Source organism: Cyprinodon tularosa, unplaced genomic scaffold (assembly GCF_016077235.1).
Source record: "Cyprinodon tularosa strain WSP-4 unplaced genomic scaffold, ASM1607723v1 ctg957, whole genome shotgun sequence".
In the NCBI taxonomy this organism is placed as follows: domain Eukaryota; kingdom Metazoa; phylum Chordata; class Actinopteri; order Cyprinodontiformes; family Cyprinodontidae; genus Cyprinodon; species Cyprinodon tularosa.
The window spans coordinates 175,163-200,096 of NW_024039737.1; the positions used below are offsets into that span (position 1 = coordinate 175,163).

General features: G+C 48.9%; 2 protein-coding genes across 4 annotated transcripts; one reads left to right on the forward strand and one right to left on the reverse strand.

The window, feature by feature from the left end:
• Positions 1 to 3,940: 3,940 nt before the first annotated feature.
• Positions 3,941 to 8,981, reverse strand: LOC119776783 (basic proline-rich protein-like; the record flags this gene model as incomplete). The annotated part of the gene is made up of 4 exons (XM_038275383.1): positions 3,941 to 4,338; positions 4,442 to 4,615; positions 5,422 to 5,769; positions 8,678 to 8,981. Coding segments are annotated over 4 exons (1,224 nt in total), but the record flags the coding sequence as incomplete, so codon positions are not given.
• Positions 8,982 to 9,189: 208 nt separating this feature from the next.
• gpatch4 (G patch domain containing 4) lies at positions 9,190 to 16,414 on the forward strand. 3 transcript variants are annotated; one of them, XR_005279826.1, is made up of 9 exons: positions 9,190 to 9,311; positions 13,505 to 13,585; positions 13,708 to 13,781; positions 13,850 to 13,942; positions 14,139 to 14,249; positions 14,317 to 14,432; positions 15,089 to 15,139; positions 15,215 to 15,907; positions 15,950 to 16,414. XR_005279826.1 is itself a non-coding variant. In XM_038275392.1 (8 exons), the coding sequence occupies exons 1-8, from the start codon at positions 9,263 to 9,265 to the stop codon at positions 15,705 to 15,707; spliced, it is 1,068 nt and encodes a 355-aa protein (XP_038131320.1). In that variant the 5' UTR covers positions 9,190 to 9,262; the 3' UTR covers positions 15,708 to 16,414. The 3 variants fall into 3 exon arrangements, 1 of the variants encoding a protein (XP_038131320.1); XR_005279827.1 differs by having other exon boundaries at positions 16,034 to 16,414; XM_038275392.1 differs by having other exon boundaries at positions 15,215 to 16,414.
• Positions 16,415 to 24,934: the final 8,520 nt, after the last annotated feature.

A 24,934-nucleotide genomic window follows, 5' to 3' on the forward strand; every position in this document is an offset into this window, starting at 1 on the left:
CATCCATCCATCCATCATCCATCCAATCATCCATCCATCATCCATCCATCCATCATCCATCCATCCATCATCCATCCATCCATCCATCATCCATCCAACTATCCATCCATCATCCATCCATCCATCCATCATCCATCCATCCAACCATCCATCCATCATCCATCCATCCATCCATCCATCCATCCATCCATCATCCATCCAACCATCCATCCATCATCCATCCATTCATCATCCATCCATCCATCCATCCATCATCCATCCATCATCCATCCATCATCCATCCATCCATCATCCATCCATCCATCCATCCATCATCCATCCATCCATCCATCCATCATCCATCCAACCATCCATCCATCATCCATCCATTCATCATCCATCCATCCATCCATCCATCCATCATCCATCCATCCATCATCCATCCATCATCCATCCATCCATCATCCATCCATCCATCCATCCATCCATCATCCATCCATCCATCATCCATCCATCATCCATCCATCATCCATCATCCATCCATCATCCATCCATCCATCATCCATCATCCATCCATCCATCCATCATCCATCCATCATCCATCCATCCATCCATCCAACCATCCATCATCCATCCAACCATCCATCCAACCATCCATCATCCATCCAACCATCCATCATCCATCCATCCATCATCCATCCATCCATCATCCATCCATCCATCCATCATCCATCCATCATCCATCCATCATCCATCCATCATCCATCCATCCATCCATCCAACCATCCATCATCCATCCATCCATCCATCCAACCATCCATCATCCATCCATCCATCCATCCAACCATCCATCATCCATCCAACCATCCATCATCCATCCATCCATCATCCATCCTTCCATCATCCATCCATCATCCATCCATCATCCATCCATCCATCCATCATCCATCCATCATCCATCCATCCATCCATCCAACCATCCATCATCCATCCATCCATCCATCCAACCATCCATCATCCATCCATCCATCCATCCAACCATCCATCATCCATCCATCCATCCATCCAACCATCCATCATCCATCCAACCATCCATCATCCATCCATCCATCATCCATCCTTCCATCATCCATCCATCATCCATCCATCATCCATCCATCATCCATCCATCATCCATCCATCCATCCATCCATCCATCCATCATCCATCCATCCATCCATCCATCCAACCATCCATCATCCATCCAACCATCCATCATCCATCCATCCATCATCCATCCATCCATCCATCATCCATCCATCCATCATCCAACCATCCATCATCCATCCATCATCCATCCATCCATCATCCATCCATCATCCATCCATCCATCCATCCATCATCCATCCATCCATCATCCATGGATAAAGCAGAAAGAACAAGTTTGCAGATCGGACATACTGGATAAAATAAAACTTTAGATTTGATGGTAAACATCCAGCCGGCAGCTGTGAGTGTGGTGGGATATGGGAACATTAGAACATTAATAATTCATCGTGAAAAGTTTAAGTAAAGAGAAGCTAAAGAAGAAATTAGGAAAATGATATAGAGACAATAAAACTTAACAAAATATTCCTTAAATATTGTAGTGGAAAATAGTATTCAATCATTCATCCTGGTTAAATAAACGGAGATCGATGGATTTCACTCAGTCGGAACGTTTGTTCATATCGTTGCAAAGAGAGAACAGTTCATCATGCAGCCCTAATGGCATCATGATGAACGGTTCTGATCTGAGCAGCGTTCGTTCCTCATTACTGACGACAATGGAAAACAGTCAGAGTTAAACTAATTACAGACACTTTGGTTAAACAGTAACATGTTATGAATAAACCTGAGAAAGAACCTGGTTTATTATGGAAGAAGCTCTGCTGCTCTACAGACACCATCCTGCAGAGATCGGTGCGGCCTTCAAGGTGAAACAGACTGAAAACTTTTATATAGAGTAAATAAGATAAATTAATATATAATAGAAGAGAAATTCAATTTTCTGACAACAACATAAAATCAATAAAGCATTTTTAAACATTTTAAAGGAAACAGGGTTATTTATAAGAATTTAGATAAAAGGGAGACACTCTGGTCCACAGGAGATGGCGATAATACGTTAAATTTCACCCGCCAGTAAAAACCCCAAAGAAGAAGAAGAAGAAGAAGAAGAAGAAGGGTGCATGGCGCGTTTCTACGTCGCTGGTGGAGAAACGTCCTGATTCATGAGTAGAGAGGGAACAGGAAGTGATTCTGGGTGGATGGAAGAACCAAACAGTGAAAAACCAAGAAGATTGGAAGAGAAAAGAGTCGAAAAACTGAAGGGGAGTCTAGTTCAGAACAATCTAGAGATGAACAATCTAGAAATTCCACAGGAAAACAAAATTATTATAAACTCGTATTCAGACGAGTTAATCAGGGAGACGCTTCTGTAGATTGGAATCCAGTTCAGTTAATAACCATAAATAAACCAGTAGGAAACTGCAGAGACCAAACCTCAGCAAGGCAGAACTAGACGGATAACAAGATGGAGGGAAAAGAGTTCAGTGCTGCTTGGTGGAGAACAAAACCATCAGCAGGGGAGTCATTGGAGGAGGTCCTGTAAGTTTCTGATAAAAAGATTCTAGAAAATATAACTGGTGCAAAAAACAAACGGTTAAAAACAACAAGAAACGGAGAAAGGTGTGAAAGTTTATCAGTGTTGATCAAATGTAAAGAGGAGCAGTTTCCCAGTCAGGTTCTCATTGGTTACATGAGTTATAATGTGAAAATGATGAATGATGCTTTAAAGGCCAAACATTCGGTCCCACAGCAGCAGGATGCAAAGGAAAACAGCAAGTGGAAGGTCTGCTGGAGAGCAGGGACATGGAAAACCAGGGAAATGCTGTAACTGTGGTGGAGGACAGGCTGCTGCTTATCGACGACATGAAGCGAGTAAAAGATGTGAAGAAAGTAGAAAAGTGAAATTAGAGCTCAGAATAAATTCTGCTGAAGCTGCAGAAAGGATCTAATCCCAGTCAGAAAACCCAAACCAGCAATGGAGGAAATGAAAAGTTCGAACCTCTGGAGGAGCGACGCAGCGCTGCAGGAGATTCACTGGTTCTTCAAAAGAAGGACTGAATCATTTTCACGCTAGAAGTGATCGACTGTAGTGCTCAGAAAACTGAAAAAACTGAAAAATCCAGATAATAGTGAAAGCTGCAGAAAAATATCTGGAAGAGAGAGATTTAAACTGGGAAACGGTTCAAAAACCAGTAGGACCATCAGAACCTGGCTGAATGGTATAAACATAAATATAGATTATTTATTATCAGGGAGAATTAGATTATTTATTAATAAATAAATTATGTTGGGTTAAAATACGCAGTTTAGAAAACTTTGGGTTTTTCTGTTTCCTGTTTCCTCGTTTAGTTCTGATCAGCTGATGGCTGAACTTTAACTAGTCTGACAGCCACCGTAAGACAGGAGGAGGAGGAGGAGGTGCAAGAGGAGGAGGAGGGGGAGAAGGAGGTGCAGGAGGAGGAGAAGGAGGAGGAGCAGGAGGAGGAGAAGGAGCAGGAGGAGGAGGAGCAGGAGAAGGAGGAGGTGGAGGAGGGGGAGCAGGAGGAGGAGAAGGAGGAGCAGGAGGAGGAGGAGCAGGAGGGGGAGAAGGAGGTGCAGGAGGAGGAGGAGCAGGAGGAGGAGAAGGAGCAGGAGGAGGAGGAGCAGGAGGTGGAGGAGGGGGAGAAGGAGGTGCAGGAGGAGGAGGAGCAGGAGGAGGTGCAGGAGGAGGAGGAGCAGGAGGAGGAGAAGGAGCAGGAGGAGCAGGAGAAGGAGGAGGTGGAGGAGGGGGAGAAGGAGGAGCAGGAGGAGGAGGAGCAGGAGGAGGTGCAGGAGGAGGAGGAGCAGGAGGAGGAGAAGGAGCAGGAGGAGGAGGAGCAGGAGGAGGTGCAGGAGGAGGAGGAGCAGGAGGAGGAGAAGGAGCAGGAGGAGGAGGAGCAGGAGGTGGAGGAGGGGGAGAAGGAGGTGCAGGAGGAGGAGAAGGAGGAGGAGCAGGAGGAGGAGAAGGAGCAGGAGGAGGAGGTGCAGGAGGAGGAGGAGCAGGAGGAGGAGAAGGAGCAGGAGGAGGAGGAGCAGGAGAAGGAGGAGGTGGAGGAGGGGGAGAAGGAGGAGGAGAAGGAGCAGGAGGAGGAGGAGGGGGAGAAGGAGGTGCAGGAGGAGGAGGAGCAGGAGGTGGAGAAGGAGCAGGAGGAGGAGGAGCAGGAGAAGGAGGAGGTGGAGGAGGGGGAGAAGGAGGAGGAGAAGGAGCAGGAGGAGGAGGAGGGGGAGAAGGAGGTGCAGGAGGAGGAGGAGCAGGAGGAGGAGAAGGAGCAGGAGGAGGAGGAGCAGGAGAAGGAGGAGGTGGAGGAGGGGGGAGAAGGAGGAGGAGAAGGAGCAGGAGGAGGAGGAGCAGGAGAAGGAGGAGGTGGAGGAGGGGGAGAAGGAGGAGGAGAAGGAGCAGGAGGTGGAGGAGGGGGAGAAGGAGGTGCAGGAGGAGGAGGAGCAGGAGGTGGAGGAGGGGGAGAAGGAGGTGCAGGAGGAGGAGGAGCAGGAGGAGGAGGAGGTGGAGGAGGGGGAGAAGGAGGAGGAGAAGGAGCAGGAGGAGGAGGAGCAGGAGAAGGAGGAGGTGGAGGAGGGGGAGAAGGAGGAGGAGAAGGAGCAGAGGAGGAGGAGGGGAGAAGGAGGGCAGGAGAGGAGGTGCAGGAGTGGAGGAGGGGGAAGGAGAGAGCAGGAGAAGGAGGAGGGGAGAGGGGAGAAGGAGGGAGGAGGAGGAGAAAAAGGGGGGGAGGGGAGGAGGGGAGAAAGGGGGAGGGGGATGAGGAAGGGGGAAAAAAGGAGGGAGGAGGAGAGGAGGGAAAAAGGGGCAGGAAGGGGGGGAGGAAAAAGGGGGGGGTGGGAGGGGGGAGAAGGAGGGCCCCCAAAAAGGAGGAGGGGCAGGAGGAGGAGAAGGAGCAGGAGGAAAAGGGGGAGCAGGAGAAGGAGGAGTGGGAGGGAGGGGGAGAAAGGAGGAGCAAAGGGGGAAAAGGGCAAAAAGGGGGGGAGGGGGGGGAGGGGAGGAAGGGGGGAAAGAGGGGGGGAGGGAAGGAGCAAGGAGGAGGAGGGGGAAAAGGAGGAGGAGGGGGGGGGAGGAGCAAAGGAAAAAAGGGGAGGAAGGGGGGAAAGGAAAAAGGAGGGGGGAGGAGGAGAAAAGGAGCCCGGAGGAGGAGGAGGGGGGGAGGAGGGTAAGGGGGAAAAGGTCAGAGGAGGTTTCAAAAGGAGGAGGAGGAGCAGGAGAAGGAGGGGGTGGAGGAGGAGCAGGAGGAGGAGAAGGAGCAGGAGGAGGAGGAGCAGGAGAAGGAGGAGGTGGAGGAGGAGAAGGAGCAGGAGAAGGAGGAGGTGGAGGAGGAGAAGGAGCAGGAGAAGGAGGAGGTGGAGGAGGGGGAGAAGGAGGAGCAGGAGGAGGAGGAGCAGGAGGAGGAGAAGGAGCAGGAGAAGGAGGAGGTGGAGGAGGGGGAGAAGGAGGTGCAGGAGGAGGAGGAGCAGGAGGAGGAGAAGGAGCAGGAGAAGGAGGAGGTGGAGGAGGGGGAGAAGGAGGAGCAGGAGGAGGAGGAGCAGGAGGAGGTGCAGGAGGAGGAGGAGCAGGAGGAGGAGGAGCAGGAGAAGGAGGAGGTGGAGGAGGGGGAGAAGGAGGTGCAGGAGGAGGAGGAGCAGGAGCAGGAGGAGGTGCAGGAGGAGGAGGAGCAGGAGGAGGAGCAGGAGGAGGAGGACGAGGAGGAGGGGAGGAAAGGAGGAGGGAAAGGGGAAAGGGGGAGGAGCAGGAGAAGGAGGGGGGTGGGGGGAGGGGGAGAAGGGGAGCAGGGAAAGGAAAGGGGAAGGAGCAGGGGGGGAGGAGCAAAGGAGGGGGTGCAGGAGGGGGAGAGCAGGGGGAGGAAAAAGGAAGGGAGGGGAGCAGGGGGAAGGGGGAGGTGGAGGAGGGGAGAAAAAAGGAAAGGGGGGCAAAAGGAGGGGGAGGAGCAGGAGGAGGAGAAGGACAGGAGGGGCCCGGAGGAGGGGAATAGCAGGAGGATCAAAAGAAGGAGGAGGTGGAGGAGGGGGAGAAAAGGGGGAGAAGGGGGAGGAAGCAGAGGAGGTGCAGGAGGGGGAGGGGCAGGAGGAGGAGAAGGGGAGGGGGGGGAAAAAAGGAGGTGCAGGGGGGGAGGAAAGGGGCAAAGGGGGGAGAAGGGAGGAGGAGGAGGACAGGAGAAGGAAAGGGGGGGAGGGGGGAGAAGGAGGAGCAAAAGGGGGAGGAGGGGCAGGAGGGGGGAGGAAAGGGGCCCGGAGGAGGAGGACAGGAGGGGGGTGGCCAAAGGGGGAGGAGGAGCAGGAGGAGGAGAAGGGGGCAGGAGGGACAGGAAAGGAGGAGGTTTGGGGGAGGGGGGAGAAGGGGGGAGCAGGAGGAGGAGGTAGCAGAGGAGGGAGAAGGAGCAAAGGGGGGGAGGAACAGGGGGAGGGGCAGGGGGAGGAGGAGCAGGAAGGAGAAGGAGCAGGAGGGGGCAGGAGAAGGAGGAGGGTGGGAGGGGGGGAGAAAGAGGACAAGGGGGGAGGAGGAGCAAGGGGAGGGGCAGGAGGGGGAGCAGGAGGGGGAGGAAGGGGCAGGGGGAGGGGGAGCAGGGGAAGGAGGGGGTGGGGGAGGGGGAGCAGGGGGAAAGGGGAAGGAGCAGGAGGGGGAGGAGGACAGGAGGTGGAGGAAAAGGGGGGGAAAAAGGGTTTCCCGGAGGAGGGGAAGGAGGGGACAGGAGGAGGAGAAGGGGCGGAAAGGGAGGGGGAAGGGGGGAGGGGGAGAAGGAGGGGCAGGGGGAGGAGGAGCAAGGGGAAAGGGGCAGGAGGGGAGGAGCAGGGGAAAGGGGGAGGGGGAGGGAAAGGGGGGAAAGGGGGAGCAGAGGGGGGAGGAGCCCGGAGAGGAGGAGGTGGGAAGGGGGGGGAGAAAGGGGGTGCAGGGGAAAGGGGGAGCAGGAGGAGGGGAAAAGGGGCAGGAGGAGGGGGAGCAGGGGGAAGGGGGAGGTTTGGGGGAGGGGGGCAGGGGAAGGGGGAAGGGGGTGGAAGGAAAGGGGGGGAAAAAGGAAGGGGGCAGGAGGAGGAAAGGAGCAGGAGGGGGAGAAGGAGCAGGAGGAGGAGGGGCAGGGAAAAAGGGGGAGGTGGGGGAGGGGAGAAAGGGGGTGCAGGGGGAGGAAAGGAGCAGGAGGAGGGGAAGGAGCCCGGGGGGGGAGGAGCAGGAGAAGGAGGAGGGGGAGGAGGGGGGGAAAGGGGGAGCCCGGGGGGAGGAGGAGCAGGGGGAGGTGCGGGGGAGGGAAGGGGCAGGAAAGGGGGAGGAGAGGAGAAGGAGGGGGGGAGGAGGGGGAGAAGGAGGAGGGAAGGAGGGGGAGGAGCAGGGGGAGGAGAAAGGGGGGCAGGAGGAGGAGGGGCAAGGGGGAGGAAAGGACAGGAGGAGCAGGGGAAGGGGGGAGGGGGAGGAGGGGAGAAAGGGGGAGGGAGGGGGAGGGGCCAGGAGGAGGGGGAGGAGGGAGGCAGAGGGAAAGGGAAGGAGCAGGGGGGAGGAAAGGGGCAGGGGGAGGTGCCGGAAAGGAAAGGAAAGAGCAGGAGGAGGAAAAAGGAGCAGGAGGGGCAGGGGAAGGAAGGGGGTGGAGGAAGGGGGGGGAAGGGAGGGGCAAAGGGGGAGGAGGAAACAGGGAGGGGGGAGAAGGAGGAGGAGGGGGGGGAGGGGAGGGAGGGGCAGGAGGAGGAGGAGCAGGAGGAGGAGAAGGAGCAGGAGGAGCAGGAGAAGGAGGAGGTGGAGGAGGGGGAGAAGGAGGAGCAGGAGGAGGTGCAGGAGGAGGAGGAGCAGGAGGAGGAGAAGGAGCAGGAGGAGGAGGAGCAGGAGAAGGAGGAGGTGGAGGAGGGGGAGAAGGAGGAGCAGGAGGAGGAGAAGGAGCAGGAGGAGGAGGAGCAGGAGGTGGAGGAGGGGGAGAAGGAGGTGCAGGAGGAGGAGAAGGAGGAGGAGCAGGAGGAGGAGAAGGAGCAGGAGGAGGAGGAGCAGGAGAAGGAGGAGGTGGAGGAGGGGGAGAAGGAGGTGCAGGAGGAGGAGGAGCAGGAGGAGGAGAAGGAGCAGGAGGAGGAGGAGCAGGAGAAGGAGGAGGTGGAGGAGGGGGAGAAGGAGGAGCAGGAGGAGGAGGAGCAGGAGGAGGTGCAGGAGGAGGAGGAGCAGGAGGAGGAGAAGGAGCAGGAGGAGCAGGAGAAGGAGGAGGTGGAGGAGGGGGAGAAGGAGGTGCAGGAGGAGGAGGAGCAGGAGGAGGAGAAGGAGCAGGAGGAGGAGGAGCAGGAGGAGGAGGAGCAGGAGAAGGAGGAGGTGGAGGAGGGGGAGAAGGAGGAGCAGGAGGAGGAGGAGCAGGAGGAGGTGCAGGAGGAGGAGGAGCAGGAGGAGGAGAAGGAGCAGGAGGAGCAGGAGGAGGAGAAGGAGCAGGAGGAGGAGGAGCAGGAGGTGGAGGAGGGGGAAAAGGAGGTGCAGGAGGAGGAGAAGGAGGAGGAGCAGGAGGAGGAGAAGGAGCAGGAGGAGGAGGTGCAGGAGGAGGAGGAGCAGGAGGAGGAGAAGGAGCAGGAGGAGGAGGAGCAGGAGAAGGAGGAGGTGGAGGAGGGGGAGAAGGAGGAGCAGGAGGAGGAGAAGGAGGAGGAGCAGGAGGAGGAGAAGGAGGAGGAGCAGGAGGAGGAGAAGGAGCAGGAGGAGGAGGTGCAGGAGGAGGAGGAGCAGGAGGAGGAGAAGGAGCAGGAGGAGGAGGAGCAGGAGAAGGAGGAGGTGGAGGAGGGGGAGAAGGAGGAGCAGGAGGAGGAGAAGGAGCAGGAGGAGGAGGAGCAGGAGGTGGAGGAGGGGGAGAAGGAGGTGCAGGAGGAGGAGGAGCAGGAGGTGGAGGAGGGGGAGAAGGAGGTGCAGGAGGAGGAGGAGCAGGAGGAGGAGGAGCAGGAGGAGGAGAAGGAGCAGGAGGAGCAGGAGGAGGAGCAATAATAGAAATACTTAGAAAAAACTGGTTTAATCTAATAGTTTTTCATGATCTTAGATGAATAAATGTAACTGAGAGGATCTGAATTATTTTGGTTTTGTTTTAATCTGATTGTGACTTTGTTTAGTATAAAGTAGTAGCCGTTCTGATCCACACCACTTGGTGGCGGTAATGCACCATTCGTTGCGTGGCAACCGCCAAAAATTCCACGAAGAAGAAGAAGGAAGCGGAGGGAATGTATTTCCGGGTTCATGCGGGACACGCGTGTTTTTCTGCGGACATCAGCGAGGAAAAGACGCGGTGAGTCAATCAGCGGACAGGTCGGTTCGGTTCGGTTCGGTCTGTGTGTGGAGGGAAGGGGGGTGGTTCCGAGGACCCAGCTGATAGTTTAGAACCGCCTCAGGTTCTGATCCAGTTCATTAGATGTAGATGTAGAGCTGTGTTAAAATGAGGAGGATGTGTCCCCCTGGAAGGAAGGCTGCCGCGCCCCGGGAGGGGGGGGGGGGGGCTCCCCTCCCCACCGGTTCCACAGCTGTGGGCTTAAACATCCCGTCCGCGAGCGTCCGGCAAAGTTTGAGCCCTGAACAACGTCATCACCTGCTTCTTATAGCTTCTGAGTCTGTGATGCATCAGGTGGATGTTTAGCTGTCCGTATCAGGAACTGCCATCCATGTCCTGACCGGTATACAGCTTCCCTCTATGCTTCAGGGTTACAGCAGCTCTCCTATCAGAAGATGTTCCCATATCCGGTGTATCTTAAAGACATGAAGGCTGTCCTGATTAGATGAGCTCCGGACACACAGTGACATCCACCCTGTGAAGGAAGGCCTTCTGCTCTGTCTAATCTGACAGAATAACAATGATGTATAAATAATAAACCTAACAGCTATGAAAGGAGATCAAAGGGTCTTTAACTAATTTATCCTGAATGAACCAATCAGAGCCTCTAATCTAAAACTAATTTCACCCTCTGCATCTCTGATGAGATTAATCATCAGAAATAGGAAGATTTATTCCTCCAGATCAATGGAGAGATTATTAAATCGACTTCCTTCATATTTTTGTCAGGAATAAAAGCAGAATAGATTAGCTCTAGATTAGCTCTGGATCAGCTCTAGATTAGGGCTGATTTAGCTCTACATTAGTTCCAGATTAGTTCTAGATCAGCTCTGGGTCAGCTCTAGATTAGCTCTACATTAGTTCTAGATTAGCTCCGGGTTAGCGCTACATTAGTTCTAGATTAGTTTTAGATTAGCTCTAGATCGGCTCTAGATTACCGTAGCTCTATATCAGCTCTGGATTAGCTCTACATCTGTTCTAGATTAGCTCTGGATCAGCTCTGAATTAGCTCTGGATCAGCTCTGGATTAGTTCTTGATCAGCTCTGGGTTAGCTCTACATTAGTTCTAGATCAGCTCTGGATTACCGTAGATCTAGATCAGCTCTGGGTTAGCTCTACATTAGTTCTAGATCAGCTCTAGATCAGTTCTGGATTAGCTCTACATCTGTTTCTAGATCAGCTCTGGATCAGCTCTGAATTAGCTATAGATTAGCTCTGGATCAGCTCTGGATTAGCTCTACATTAGTTCTAGATCAGCTCTAGATTAGCTCTAGATCAGCTCTGGATTACCGTAGCTCTAGATCAGCTCTGGGTTAGCTCTACATTAGTTCTAGATTAGCTCTAGATTAGCTCTGGATCAGCTCTAGATCAGCTCTGGATTAAAGAGTTAAACAGATCTGTGCTTAATTTAAGTTTCCACATCGATCTTCCCAGAGATGAAGCAGATGGACGCCATGTCAGCCATAGATTATCAGCAAACTGATTAACTTTGAATTCCTCATCAAACATGTAAATTATAGTTTTATAATAATTATTAATAATTTTCCATAATCAGTCCGGGAAGTTAAATAAATTAGTCCAAGCTGAAGGCCGGAAGTTAAATGTTTATTAAAACATTTTGAAAAACAAAACTGAACTCATTGTTTTTTGAAACAAAACTAAATATTTATATCAACATTATTAATAAACTTTGATTATATTAATAAAGTTATTTAAATATATAAATGAAGGCGCATTACTGTGCTGCTCTGTGATCCCAAATAGTAAAAGAAACTAATAATCTAATCGGTTGTTTTCTGCATTTTTCCCTGAATCCATTCAACTGAAAATATGAATTAATAAAATAAAATAATCTATGGCACACAGAAAAAAACTCTTCCTTCAAAGAAAAATCACGTCTGGTTCAAAGAAATGTAAACATTTAGTGATGAATTACGGCAGCGGATCCAGAATTCAGCCAAAGGTTCTTTAAAAAGAAATTTATTAACAAAAAGACTCCAGGGGGCAGCAGAGGCTGATGGAAGCCAGAATAAAAGGAGGCTGGATGGAGGGAGGGGCGGAGCTAATCCTGCAGGTGAGGGAGGGGCGGAGCTAATCCTGCAGGTGAGGGAGGCGCTGCTGAGGGAGGGGCGGAGGTAATCCTGCAGGTGAGGGAGGGGCGGAGCTAATCCTGCAGGTGAGGGAGGCGCTGCTGAGGGAGGGGCGGGGCTAATCCTGCAGGTGAGGGAGGGGCGGAGCTAATCCTGCAGGTGAGGGAGGGGCTGCTGAGGGAGGGGCGGAGCTAATCCTGCAGGTGAGGGAGGCGCTGCTGAGGGAGGGGCGGAGGTAATCCTGCAGGTGAGGGAGGGGCGGAGCTAATCCTGCAGGTGAGGGAGGCGCTGCTGAGGGAGGGGCGGGGCTAATCCTGCAGGTGAGGGAGGGGCGGAGCTAATCCTGCAGGTGAGGGAGGGGCTGCTGAGGGAGGGGCGGAGCTAATCCTGCAGGTGAGGGAGGCGCTGCTGAGGGAGGGGCGGAGGTAATCCTGCAGGTGAGGGAGGGGCGGAGCTAATCCTGCAGGTGAGGGAGGCGCTGCTGAGGGAGGGGCGGGGCTAATCCTGCAGGTGAGGGAGGGGCGGAGCTAATCCTGCAGGTGAGGGAGGGGCGGAGCTAATCCTGCAGGTGAGGGAGGGGCGGAGCTAATCCTGCAGGTGAGGGAGGGGCGGAGCTAATCCTGCAGGTGAGGGAGGGGCAGGTTGGATCCGCACACCAGGCACAGAATAGCAGCAGGTGAGCAGATCAGGGCAGACGGCCTCACCTGGACGTAGCTCCGCCTCCATCAGATTATGAGCAGATTATCACGATCAAATTAGGACCGGCCACAAATGCCTGCTATCACAGATTACCCCCGGTTCTGGTTCTGGTCTGTAAATCTGGTTCTGGCCTGAATCCGGTTCTGGTCTGTGAAGCCGGTTCTGGTTTTGGTCTGTGAATCCGGTTCTGGTTCTGGTTTTGGTCTGTGAATCCGGTTCTGGTTCTGGTTTGTGAATCTGGTTCTGGTCTGTGAATCTGGTTTTGGTCTGTAAATCTGGTTCTGACCTGAATCCGGTTCTGGTCTGTGAAGCCGGTTCTGGTTCTGGTCTGTAAATCTGGTTCTGGCCTGAATCCAGTTCTGGTCTGTGAAGCCGGTTCTGGTTCTGGTCTGTAAATCTGGTTCTGGCCTGAATCCAGTTCTGGTCTGTGAAGCCGGTTCTGGTTCTGGTTTTGGTCTGTGAATCCGGTTCTGGTTCTGGTTTTGGTCTGTGAATCCGGTTCTGGTTCTGGTCTGTGAATCCGGTTCTGGTTCTGGTTCTGGTCTGTGAATCTGGTTCTGGTTCTGGTCTGTGAATCTGGTTCTGGTTCTGTTCTGTTAATCCGGTTCTGGTTCTGGTCTGTGAATCTGGTTCTGGTCTGTGAAGCCGGTTCTGGTTTTGGTCTGTGAATCCGGTTCTGGTTCTGGTTTTGGTCTGTGAATCCGGTTCTGGTTCTGGTTTGTGAATCTGGTTCTGGTCTGTGAATCTGGTTTTGGTCTGTAAATCTGGTTCTGACCTGAATCCGGTTCTGGTCTGTGAAGCCGGTTCTGGTTCTGGTCTGTAAATCTGGTTCTGCCCTGAATCCAGTTCTGGTCTGTGAAGCCGGTTCTGGTTCTGGTCTGTAAATCTGGTTCTGGCCTGAATCCAGTTCTGGTCTGTGAAGCCGGTTCTGGTTCTGGTTTTGGTCTGTGAATCCGGTTCTGGTTCTGGTTCTGGTCTGTGAATCCGGTTCTGGTTCTGGTTTTGGTCTGTGAAGCCGGTTCTGGTTCTGGTCTGTAAATCTGGTTCTGGCCTGAATCCAGTTCTGGTCTGTGAAGCCGGTTCTGGTTCTGGTTTTGGTCTGTGAATCCGGTTCTGGTTCTGGTCTGTGAATCCGGTTCTGGTTCTGGTTCTGGTCTGTGAATCCGGTTCTGGTTCTGGTTCTGGTCTGTGAATCTGGTTCTGGTTCTGGTCTGTGAATCTGGTTCTGGTTCTGGTCTGTGAATCTGGTTCTGGTTCTGTTCTGTTAATCCGGTTCTGGTTCTGGTCTGTGAATCTGGTTCTGGTCCTGGTCTGTGAAACTGGTTCTGGTTCTGGTCTGTGAATCTGGTTCTGGTTCTGTTCCAGGTGGGATGGCGGAAGCGGAGCAGCAGAGCAGAGGTCTGAGGTTTGCGGAGCAGCTGCTGCTGCGTCACGGCTGGGAACAAGGTGAGACCGTCGTCCTCTCCTCCGCCAGCAGGTCCGGGTTCTGCTCTCTGACCCGGTTTGAACCTCTCCTCTGACCCGGTTTGAACCTCTTCTCTGACCCGGTTTGAACCTCTCCTCTGCAGGTAAAGGCCTGGGGCGGACCGAGAGCGGCCGATCCGAGGCCATCAAGGTGAAGGTGAAATGTGACAAAGGAGGGGTGAGTGTCCTTCCTCCTGCCGGTCTTTACGGGTCAGAACCGTCCAGCTGACCCGGTTTGTCCTTCAGATCGGCCACAGAGAAGGAGAGCAGTTCAGCTTCCACTGGTGGGACCATGTCTTCAATAAAGCCTCGTCCAGCCTGCAGGTGGAGGCGGACCAGGTGAGTCCACACGTCAGGGAGTTTTTCCTCTCCACTGTCGCTACAAGCATGCTTAGTGTGAGGGATTGCTGAAGAGTCAATGAGTCGATGCAATCAGCTGCTTTTCCTTAGATAGAAAACTTTGATAGGAACTGGAGCTATAGAAATAAACTGAGTAGAATTGGTTCTGGTTCTGTTCTCTGATTGTGTCGAGCAGAACCGGGTCACACTGAGGAAGACTGCTGAGGAAGAGGAGGGAGCGATCTCCAACAAGAAGCCCCGTAAATCTCTGCAGAGCAAAGACAAGCTGTACGGCTGCTTTGTGAAGGTAAAGGTTCTGCCTGGTTCTGCTCTGCGGCGGCCGGGTCGGTTCTGACAGCGGTTCTGTGTTTCAGTCGGCCACGCTGCTGTCGGGTCAGGAGCTGCCAGAACCAAAGTCCAAACCGGCAGAAGAAGACAGCAGTTCTGATGAGGAAGAGGAGCAGAAGCTGGATCTGTCCAGCACCACCGGGTAAAACCTTCATCCTCCATTCCTCTCATTTCTATCTGATCTTTAGGTCCGACCCGTTCCTTCCAGAACCTCCCAGACCGACCCGTCTCTGTTCAATCATCACACCTTCATCATGTCCTCCAGCAGTCTGAGCCTCTAGCAGCAGATCTATAGAGATAGAATAAGCAGAATGATGAAAAAGGGGTCCCTATGTCCTCCAGCAGTCTAAGCCTATAGCAGCAGAACTATAGCGATAGATCAGGATAACCTGAGCCACTCTAACTAGAAGCTTTATCAAAAAGGAAAGTTTTAAGCCTAGCCTTAAAAGTAGACAGGGTGTCTGCCTCACGGACTAAAACTGGTAGTTGGTTCCACAGGAGAGGAGCCTGATAACTAAAAGATCTGCCTCCCATTCTACTTTTAGAAATTCTAGGAACCACTAGTAAACCTGCAGATTGAGAGCGAAGTGCTCTGTTAGGAACATAAGGAACAATCAGATCTCTGATATCAGATGGAGCTTGGCCATTTAAGGCTTTATATGTGAGAAGGAGGATTTTAAATTCTATACTAGATTTAACATGTTCTGCTGGTCATCATCTACGTCTATCCTGAGATGGAGGCGCCTTGTAGCTTTGATGCTAATCTTCAGATGGTAATTGGAGCTTTTTCTTCCTCAGGCTTTCAGACGCGGATCTGATGAAGGTCTGTGGAGGACGAACGGCTCATAAGTGAGTTGGAAGGAAATCCAGAATGATGAGAAGAAGCAGCTCAGCAGGTTCTGACGTCTGTCTGTGTCTCTGCAGGGGCGCCCGCCACGGCCTGACCATGAGCGCCAAGCTGGCCCGGCTGGAGCAGCAGGAAGCAGAGTTCCTGGCCCAGTACAGGAAGAACCAACACAGAGGAGGTTCTGCAGCCGACCGCGTCACAGAGGAGACCAGGAGGTCCACAGACAGACACCAGGACGTAAACGGAGATCCACAACCAAAGAAGAAGAAGAAAAAGAGGAAAGATGGAGCTGAGGGAGGAAGGGAGGCAGCAGATGTTCTGCTTCCTGTGGAGGACGGCGAGGAGCGGCCGGCCAAGAAGAAGAAGAAGAAGGTGGAGGAGAATGAAGGTGGAGGAGATCCATCTGCTGCAGAGGAACCAGGACAGAAGAAGAAGAAGAAGAAACGCGCTCAGCTCGATGCAGAACCGGAGAGAGATGATGGAGAACCCAGAGCAGAGCAGGAAGTCAGTGTTACCATGACAACAGACAAGAAGAAGAAGAAGAAAAAATGGTGTGAAAGCGAAAAATGATCAGATGGATGAACTGGTTCTGATCCGCTCAGCTGGAGTCCAGAACCTGCTGGTTCTCTCTGCCACTACCATGTTCTAATGGACCCAATCAGAACCGCACCTGGACTCCATCAGTCCCATCGGAGCCAGACTGGGATCCAGTCCATCAGTCCAGAATAACACATTCAGCCGTAGCTCACCTGGTCTCTGACAGCGTCCAGGTGTGCAGAGCTTTAGCTCACCTGGTCTCTGACAGCATCCAGGTGTGCAGAGCTTTAGCTCACCTGGTCTCTGACAGCGTCCAGGTGTGCAGAGCTTTAGCTCACCTGGTCTCTGACAGCATCCAGGTGTGCAGAGCTGTTTGAACTTTCCTGGTTTTCTCAGACAGATCAAACATCTGCAGGAAGCTCAGCCAACTGCTCTGGTAGGAAAGACTCTCTGTGGAGAAGAAACCAGATGAGGAGGACAAAGACCACCTGGGGGGGGGGCTTTGTTTTCTAACCCCGCCCTTCAAAACCTTTGGCCACTGAAGTCTCTCCGTTATTTTTTAACATTATTTTCTTAGATTTTCCTTTGGATCCATTTATTCATCCGGTTCTGAACAGCAGGAATAATAACAATACATCCCAGTTTGTTTGGATCCCAATTAAACATCTAATTAATCAGCTTCACACTTTTCTAAGATTTCATTTTATTCTATGAGATTAAAACCTTTAGAGAATAAATCACATGGAGTCCAGACCTCCTCTGTTATAATGTCTGCCCTAATCCCTGAATTAGACTCAGCTTTATTAATCCCTGCGATTACTCCTTCCCTCGGGTTCCAGTAGCTTATAGAGAGAACAAAGAATTAAAGAAAGATAAAGAAAAATGCCTTTAAAAATATAATAGAAAAGAGTAAATAAACACTGAGCAGAATTATTAGGCAGTTTTCATACATGTCGCCTCCAAGCTGTTGAGGCTGAAAGCCAACTACCAATGAAGTAAATCAGGTGGTGTGCATCTCTGTAATGAGAAGGGGCGTGGCCTAATGACATCAACACCCTATAGAAGGTGTGCTTAATTATTCGGCAACTTCCTTTCCTTTGTCAGAATAGGTCAGAAAAGAGATTTAACTCTGAAAAGTCAAAAATGGTCAGATGTCTTTCAGAGGGAAGCGGCAGTTTGGTTATTGCCAAGCTTTTGAAGCGGGATCATCGCTCAATCAAGCGTTTCATGGCAAATAGCCAACAGGGGCGCAAGAAGCGTGTTGAAAAAAGAAGACGCTAAATAACTCCCCATGAATTGAGAAGGATGAAGCGTGAAGCTGCCAGGAAGCCATTAGCCACCAGTTGTTCCATATTTCAGAGCTGCAACATGTCTGGAGCGCCGAGAAGAACGAGGTGCTCAATCCTCAGGGACCTGGCCAAGGTAAGGAAAGCTGAAAAAAGGCACCTTTGAACAAGACGCACGAGACAAAACGTCCAGATTGGGCCAAGAAATCTCTGCAGCCTGATTCTTCCAAGGTGTTTGGGTCTGATGGAATGAGAGAGAGTCTAGATGGTCCAGATGGATGGATGGACACCAGGCTGGATCAGGAAAGGGCAGCAAGTTCCTTATCCACTCAGACGCCAGCAAGGTGGAGGTGGGGTAATGCTATGGGCTGCTATCATCAAAGATGAGCTTGTGGGACCTTTTCAGGTTGATGATGGAGTCCAGATCAACTCCCAGACCTACTGCCAGTTCCTGGAAGACGCCTTCTTCAAACAGCGGTAGAAGAAGAAGACGCCATCATTCCAGAAACACCTGATATTCCTGCAGGATGATGCTCCGTCACACGCATCAGAATACACCACAGCGTGGCGGCCAGGAAAAGGCTAAAAGGAGAGAAAATAATGACATGGGCGCCTTGGTCACCTGATCTGATCATGGAGAACCTGTGGTCCTTCATGAAAGGTGAGATCTACAGGGGGGGAGAACAGGGAGGCTGCTGCACGCCATGAGGATCGCACACAGGACTCTGACAGAATCTATGGATGGAGGATTTAGAGCGTCATGGTGGAGAAAGGAGGATAGATTGGTCACTGATTTGGTTTTTAATGTTGCAAATCTTTATTTCTGAATGAATTGTTCTATTGGATTATCTGGTGGAAATAAACAAGTGAGATGAATATATTTGTTTTTATTACGTTGCCTAATAATTCTGCAGTAATATTTACCTGAACACAGACATCCTCGTTAAACGGACAAATCTAAAAATAAAACACATCAACTTCCAAAAATATGAAACTGATATTAAGGAGCCTTTGGGTTGATTGAGAACAATTATGACCCAATAATAAAATAATCCTCAAAAATATAACTTGTCTAATAATTCTGCACAGTGTTGTAGAAGAAAGCATAAAAATACATGATGTGATGTGATGTCAAAGAAAATGTTTCCCTCAGAGATGAAGAACAGAGCAGCGATTCCACCATTTTAAACGTCTGGTTGATGGAAAAGTAGTGAACTGGAAATTTCCCACAATGCACCTTGAAGCCTGGTGATTTTTTTTTTCAATAAACTTTAATCAAATTAAGTGCAAACAAGCAACAGCAACAGTCCAACTGGGAGGCAAAGCAGAGGTTGATTCCAGAACGGAAATCTAAGGCAACATTGATGAGGAACAAAAAACCGAATAATTGAATAATATTGAAACAATAATGTGAGGATTGATGAACATCAGTGATTAATCCCATCAGTAGCAGATTTTAACCTGAATTCAGATCAAATGGCGTTAAATAGTGGAGATGATCTCAACATTCTTTATGAATAAAGAGTTTCTAAACATAGAATCTGGTTAAAGCAGATTTCTGTTGTTTTTTAACAGTTTTTCTCATTTTTAAAGACATAAATCCAGGAAATAAAGTTTTTGATTTGATCTTTCTAAGCAGTTCCTCCATGTTTTGGTTTGATGGCGTTTATAGGAGACCCGATCTATCGTCACTTTCACACAATAAGCATCAATATTAAAACTTTATAATATTAAAACTCTTCTGAGGAATAAAGTTCATTTAACATTTTAAAGTTAGTTTCTTTTGCTTTTGGTTGAATAAAAATTTCTCAGTCTTTCAATTGAGTTTTTTTCCAATTAACAAAGAATGTTATTTAAATTTATTTGCTAATAAAGTTTAATTTGGATATTTCCTAATTGTGATCATTGAATTGTTGGTCAGTGATTGATGTTCCATTAATAGATCAGGTGGGATATGTTGGATGATATTATATTTTTATCTGAGTAATAAATAGTTTTGGTAAAGACATTAATTTATCTGGTAAATTCAGCTTTTAGAGGAAAGAATTGATATTTTGTTCAAAATTGTTCGATTAACAAGCAACTATTAGTATTCAGTATTTTAATTAAATATTTTTCTCCATCCACTCTTTGTAAAATAAGGATTTATTGCGATGTTTTAATTTCAATTTCAATTCAGTTTATTTCTATAGCTCCAATTCACATCATGTCATCTCAGGTCACTTTCCAGTTCACCAGATCATCCAGTCAGATTGATTCAAAGTTTTCTATCTAAGGAAAACCAGCTGATTGCATCGACTCATTGACTCTTCAGCAATCCCTCACACTAAGCATGCTTGTAGCGACAGTGGAGAGGAAAAACTCCCTTTGAACAGGAAGAAACCTCCAGCAGAACCAGGCCATCTGCTGAGGCCCACTGGGGTTCAAGGAGACAGAAGCAGATATAGAAAAAGCAGCTTATTAATCTATTATTCCATATGAGAGGAAGTGGTCATTAGTTATGAACATAAATCATTTTCCAGTATATTAACGCCTGTTTATGGAACTCTGACCGTTTCATTTTATGGATATTTAAATCAGTAATACCAGTTTTATTCCACCTGTTTTGTTAAATAGTCTTGGTTAAGCTATTTGGGATAGCAGAGCTATAAATTAATCTGGATAAATATTCCAGATCTGTCTAACATAGAGAGGTTTCGTTGGAGCCGTGAGTTCAGTTTGGATTTACTTTACTTCAATAATTAAGGTTGAGTTTAGATTTTTGGTTTTTAGTTTCAGATTTAATTGGAATGCTAGATATTTCTTTAGGGGGGGTCATGGTGGATTTAAGCGTTTAGCGTTAGTCTGGAGGTTTGTGATTTTTTAGGAAAACGGTGTCATCTGTTAACTGTCTAACGATTCATTCTGTAAAATGTCTAATTTCTCAATGTCTGCACAGTTTTTAGGATTAGATGTAAAAAATGTTAGATTGCTGTAAGTTAAAGAGAAATGGGACAATCTGAAGGAATTCCAACATCAAGGTTAAATCTAACTGTGGCGCCTTTCTATAAAAACCTGGATATAGAAACCAGAGTTAAATCTGCTTAAATGGATCTAAATAAATCTTCAAACTAAACATCCAGTTGGATCCACCATGTGTGGAACGGCTTCACCGCCTCCTCAGGTGCATGAAGACCATCAAAGATCATGAGAAAACTGCAGCAACACTTGGAAGCAACTTTATTAGAACAATGAGGTTATTTTCTCCATCAGAATCATTATAAATCAAACTGTTTAAAGAAGAAAATCAGATCAAAATGTTTCATAAACTGATCAACCAGGATTTAAAGTTCCTCAAATGTCCTAAAAGGTTGAGATGTTTCTGCTTCCTGAAACAAAGAGATGAATCAGCTCCTCAGGCTGCAGGCAGGTTCTCTGGAGTCTGAGGATCTCATCGTCTAACTCAGGTTAGGGTTAGGATTAGGTGCAGGGTTAGGATTAGGTGCAGGGTTAGGATTAGGTGCAGGATTAGGATTAGATCAGGAGGTGCAGGAAACATCCAGGGCCTGACCTGAGGAAGACTGGGGCCCAGTTAGATTAAAGGAAATTCAATTCAGTTCAATTCAGTTTATTTCTATAGCTCCAATTCACAACACAAGTCATCTCAAGGCACTTTCCAGTTCAACCAGATCATCCAGTCAGATTGATTCAAAGTTAAGGAAACAATCCCAACAGTAGTTTAGTCTCAAAGATGCAGGAGAAAATAAACAAGTAAAGATCAGAAATCCCAACAGAAACAATAGAAGCAGAAGCTTCATGAATAAACTGATCAAATATTTACAAGCTTAGATCGACTTTATAAAATCAAACTCATTGATTGACGGATCCTCATTCATGGGACCCAAACGCTTTCAATAAATACCCAGAATGCATCTGTCCGTCCCCCGATGGAGCGAATATGTTTCCCTGTTTGTTCCCTGAGGTCTATAAAGATAAAAGTTTCTGTTGGAACAAGTCGGGTTCAATCGTTGCTCCAATCTTCATTTCTTCTTTAGACGTTTTAAAACTTGTGAACCTTTTATATCGAGGATTTTGTCACTAATTGAATCGATGGAAGGTTTTATATTTACAATTGCAGGAAATGAGTTCTCAGGTTTTTAGGTTTTAGCAAAGCTCTGACAGCCTTATCCATGATATTTTATTATAGGTCATAATTTTTCTTTCTTTATTATTCCTTCTATTGGATGTGGATTTTAAGGCTTTCTTAGTTTCTAAATGTAAAGTTTCTGCAGCCAGTCCTCCTGTTATTTCTCTCTTTGATATTTTTAGGATTCTCTCTTATTGTGTTGTTGCTGAATTTCCCAAATTAATTAAAGTTTCTAAGTCAACTTACAGCGAAACAGTTTGAAGCAGATGGGGTGAAAACTTTATTTTATTCTGATCAGTCAAAGTGAAGTAAATAGAGGTGGACTGATGTTTGTCTTTGAGTTCTTTAAGAAGCAAACAATGAGAGCTTTCCTTAATGTAAGATTTTAAAGTTCATAATCTGAGATAAATGTTTAACTGCATTGATCCACATTGATATCAGTGATTAATGATGTGTTCGGTGGACCTGGAGAAGACATTGGACCTGCTCCCTTCTGGTGCCCTGTGGGCTCCTCCAGGAGTACTGAGTCGGGGGCCCTTTACCAGGGGCATAGGAGGATCTACTGGGGGGGCATAGGGTGGCTAATGCCCCCCTAAATGACAGCCTTGCCACCCCTGCTGCCACCCCAGTTGGCTAATTCCCAGTGTCGGACTGCAGTGAATTCAGCACGAGATGACAGAGAGCGACTGAGACTGATTAGTTTTGAAAACCGAATGGGGCAAAGCGAGGGAGCCAGGGGTGATGGGGAGAGGAGACACAGGATGAAACAGGTAAAAACTGATTAACTATCTATAGAGAAATTAAATCATAATGAAAGCACAATGTTGCAGCATAGCTGCAATGCTGATTTACAGATGATAAAAATCAGGTTGCAGAACGTTATTTCTCTATGATGTTATTAGGCCTGACGTCTGGTACCTTGTTTGGTGCCTTGACCCATTTATTTCTACTGTGTAGTTCTGCTCACTTTAGTCCAGCTCAGTCCATAGATCTCTGATCAGTAACTTTTTCTTTCTATAGTTTCTTCTTGTGCAAATGCTGCAAAGCTGCCTCTCTGACAGTCATAAATATTTTTCTAGATCCACCCTTTACCAGGGGCCATCTGCTCTCTGTCTGAGCGGAGCAGGAGTTTGGTCATCATTGCTATTATAAAGTGGGACCTGTTCCTGCTGCATGTTGGACTCCAGCAGGACCACCCTCTGGTACCGGTCCTGTTCAGAACTTTTATGGACAGGATTCTAGGAGCAGCCAGAGACCAGAGGGGGTCTGGTTTTGGGACCAGTGGATTTCATCCCTGCCCTTAGTGGACGACATGGTTCTGCTCGCTCCTATTAAGACTTACAGCAGCGATGAGGCAGAAGAAGGAAGCTAACCCTTCAGGTTGAAGCAGAGTTCCTGCCTCCAGTGGAGGAGTTCCTGGATCCTGGGTCCCTTTTCATCAGTGAGGGGAGAATGGAGGTGAAGACCTAAAGATGGATCAGTGCTGCTGCTATAATCCAGACGCTGCTTCGTCTGCTGTGGTTCAGAGAGCTGAGAGAAAAGGCAAAGCTCGGATTCAGCGCTCGCTTTACGTTCCTCTCCTCACCTATGGCCATTCATCTGGATCAGGACCCAAAGAACCAGATCCTGAATCCCAGCTTCCTCAGGGAGGCTGGGCTCTCCCTCAGAGAGAGGGTGAGGAGCTGGGTCATCAGGGGGAGGATCAGAGTAGAGCTGCTTCTCCTCCAGAGGAGTCAGCTGAGGAGGAGCAGACATCTTTATCAGATGGACGCCTCCCTCTGATGGTTCCAGGGACGTCCCACCAGGAGGAGGACCAGGACACCATGGGGGACTTGTCATGATCTGCTCTGATAGCTGGCCTTAATTGCTCATTTCACTCACCTGCCTAGTTCTGCCCAGTTCCTAATCATCTCTGATCTCATCGACCTGTAGGTTCTGCCTGTTGGGATCTGGAGGTCTGTCCACCTTTCTCCAGCAGAGGGCGTTCTAGGTCTCCTGGGGCTGAAGCTGACCACCACACCTGCGGCTCATGAGCTCATCAGGAGACCAGCATTTAAGGAGGGGCAGAGCTACAATCCAACGCCAGAGTGTTTGCCAGTTATGGTTAGCAAGCCTGAGCCAACCTGCCTGTCTGAATCTCTGACTCCCCTGAAACCTGAACCTAATCTGCTTTTTGTCCTCTATGCTTCTCAGGAAGATCCTGCCTGGAAACCAGAAGATCTGGAAGGGTTTCTCAAGTGTGAAACCAAGCTGTCTGTTCTCAGAAGAACCCTGGAAATCCAACTCAGTCTGAAACCTGCCTGCCCACTCTTAGGAAGAGCTGAGGGAGAAGCTCTGAACCTGCTCAGTAAGATTATCTGCTCTGCCTCTGCCTAGCCCTCTGCCTGCCTTCAGCCTCTGGACCCTCCTGGTTCCCCCCTTCTACCGATCTGCTCATCTCTGATCAGGTATATACCTGCTAACACCCAACCTGCTAGTTCACTGAAAGCCTACTAACCAATCTGTCCCTCTCTGCAGTGAAAACCAGTCGTGACCAGACCTGGACCCAGTTATCCCAGAAATCATTGTTCATTATTGTGATTCACATTCAATAAACTTTGTGAACTTTTTCCCAGTCTCTGAGTGTTCTGCATGTGGGTTAGATCCCTAAAGATCAACATGACACTGCCTTATATTTGGTCCAGCCCAGCTATCAGGGCCAGATCATTGTCTGCTTTCTATTTGTTCCCCGTTGGTTTTCTGTTAGTGTCCTGTCTGTCAGTTTTGTTCATTATTGGTTCATGTCCCAGTGAGGAGTTTATTTTTCAGCCCATGTCTTCAGGTCAGTTTAATCTCTAAGCAGTATTGAGGGCGTTTCAGCGTTTCCAGAGTGATTCTGTTTTCCTGATTCCGTTCCCTCTCATCCACTGGCCCTGTCTGGTCTGCTCGCTGTTAGACTCCTGCTGGATTCTGCCTCCCATGTGGGTTTCTGTCTGAGCTGCTCGCTTGATGCGCAGGACTCTGAACCTGCCTGGGAGCCCAGAGGGATTCCTGGAAACCGGATCTGGTCGTTCCTGTCATTCCTGGGTCGGTCTGTTAAACAGGGTAAGTGACTCACTCTAATAATCATCTTCTGTTCAGATGATCGTGGTCACTTACCTGTGTTTCTCCCTAAACCAGAGTGTCAGTGATTGGGCTGTGCCCCACCTCCCTCCTGCAGTTGCGTCATCAGCAGCGCGTCAGTTCTGTTCTGTCTGTTTTTATTTTAATGAACGTTTTGAACTTTCCTACTGACTGTCTCACCTTGAATACTGGATCTATTTGTCCCATTTTATGACATAAACAGCTCAAATTCTCATTAATCAGGATGTTTTTCTGCTTGAGGGAAAATCTAACCAAAGGACATTAAAACCCTCTGAAGTTATTTCAGGGATTCTTTGTTGGACCAAGTTTCAGTTTTTATAGAAAGTTTTCTGATTGTCTTCAAAGTCTCATCATGATGAAAACGTTTGATCAGCTGCTTTAAGATTTCTGCTGATCGTCGGTGAAATTAAATCGTTTTCAGCTCCAGTCTGTTTCTACTCAATTATTTCTGTTCTTTGGAAGGAAATTCATTTAATAACTGAAGCCTTTTTTAACACAAACTTTAAGAGAAATATTTTTTTATCAAATAAAAATATTTTTTTCTGTTTTACATCATTGAAAATGTTTAGCAATAAAAACAGGTTAAATAAACTTGAAGATCTTTTTAATCAGACTAACAGGTTTAATGTTTTACTCTTTAATTTTATAAACTGCTTTTATCTTCTGCTGCTGCTGATTTTCATTTTAATTCATTTTTCTGGACCTTTTCATATTTTTACTAAACA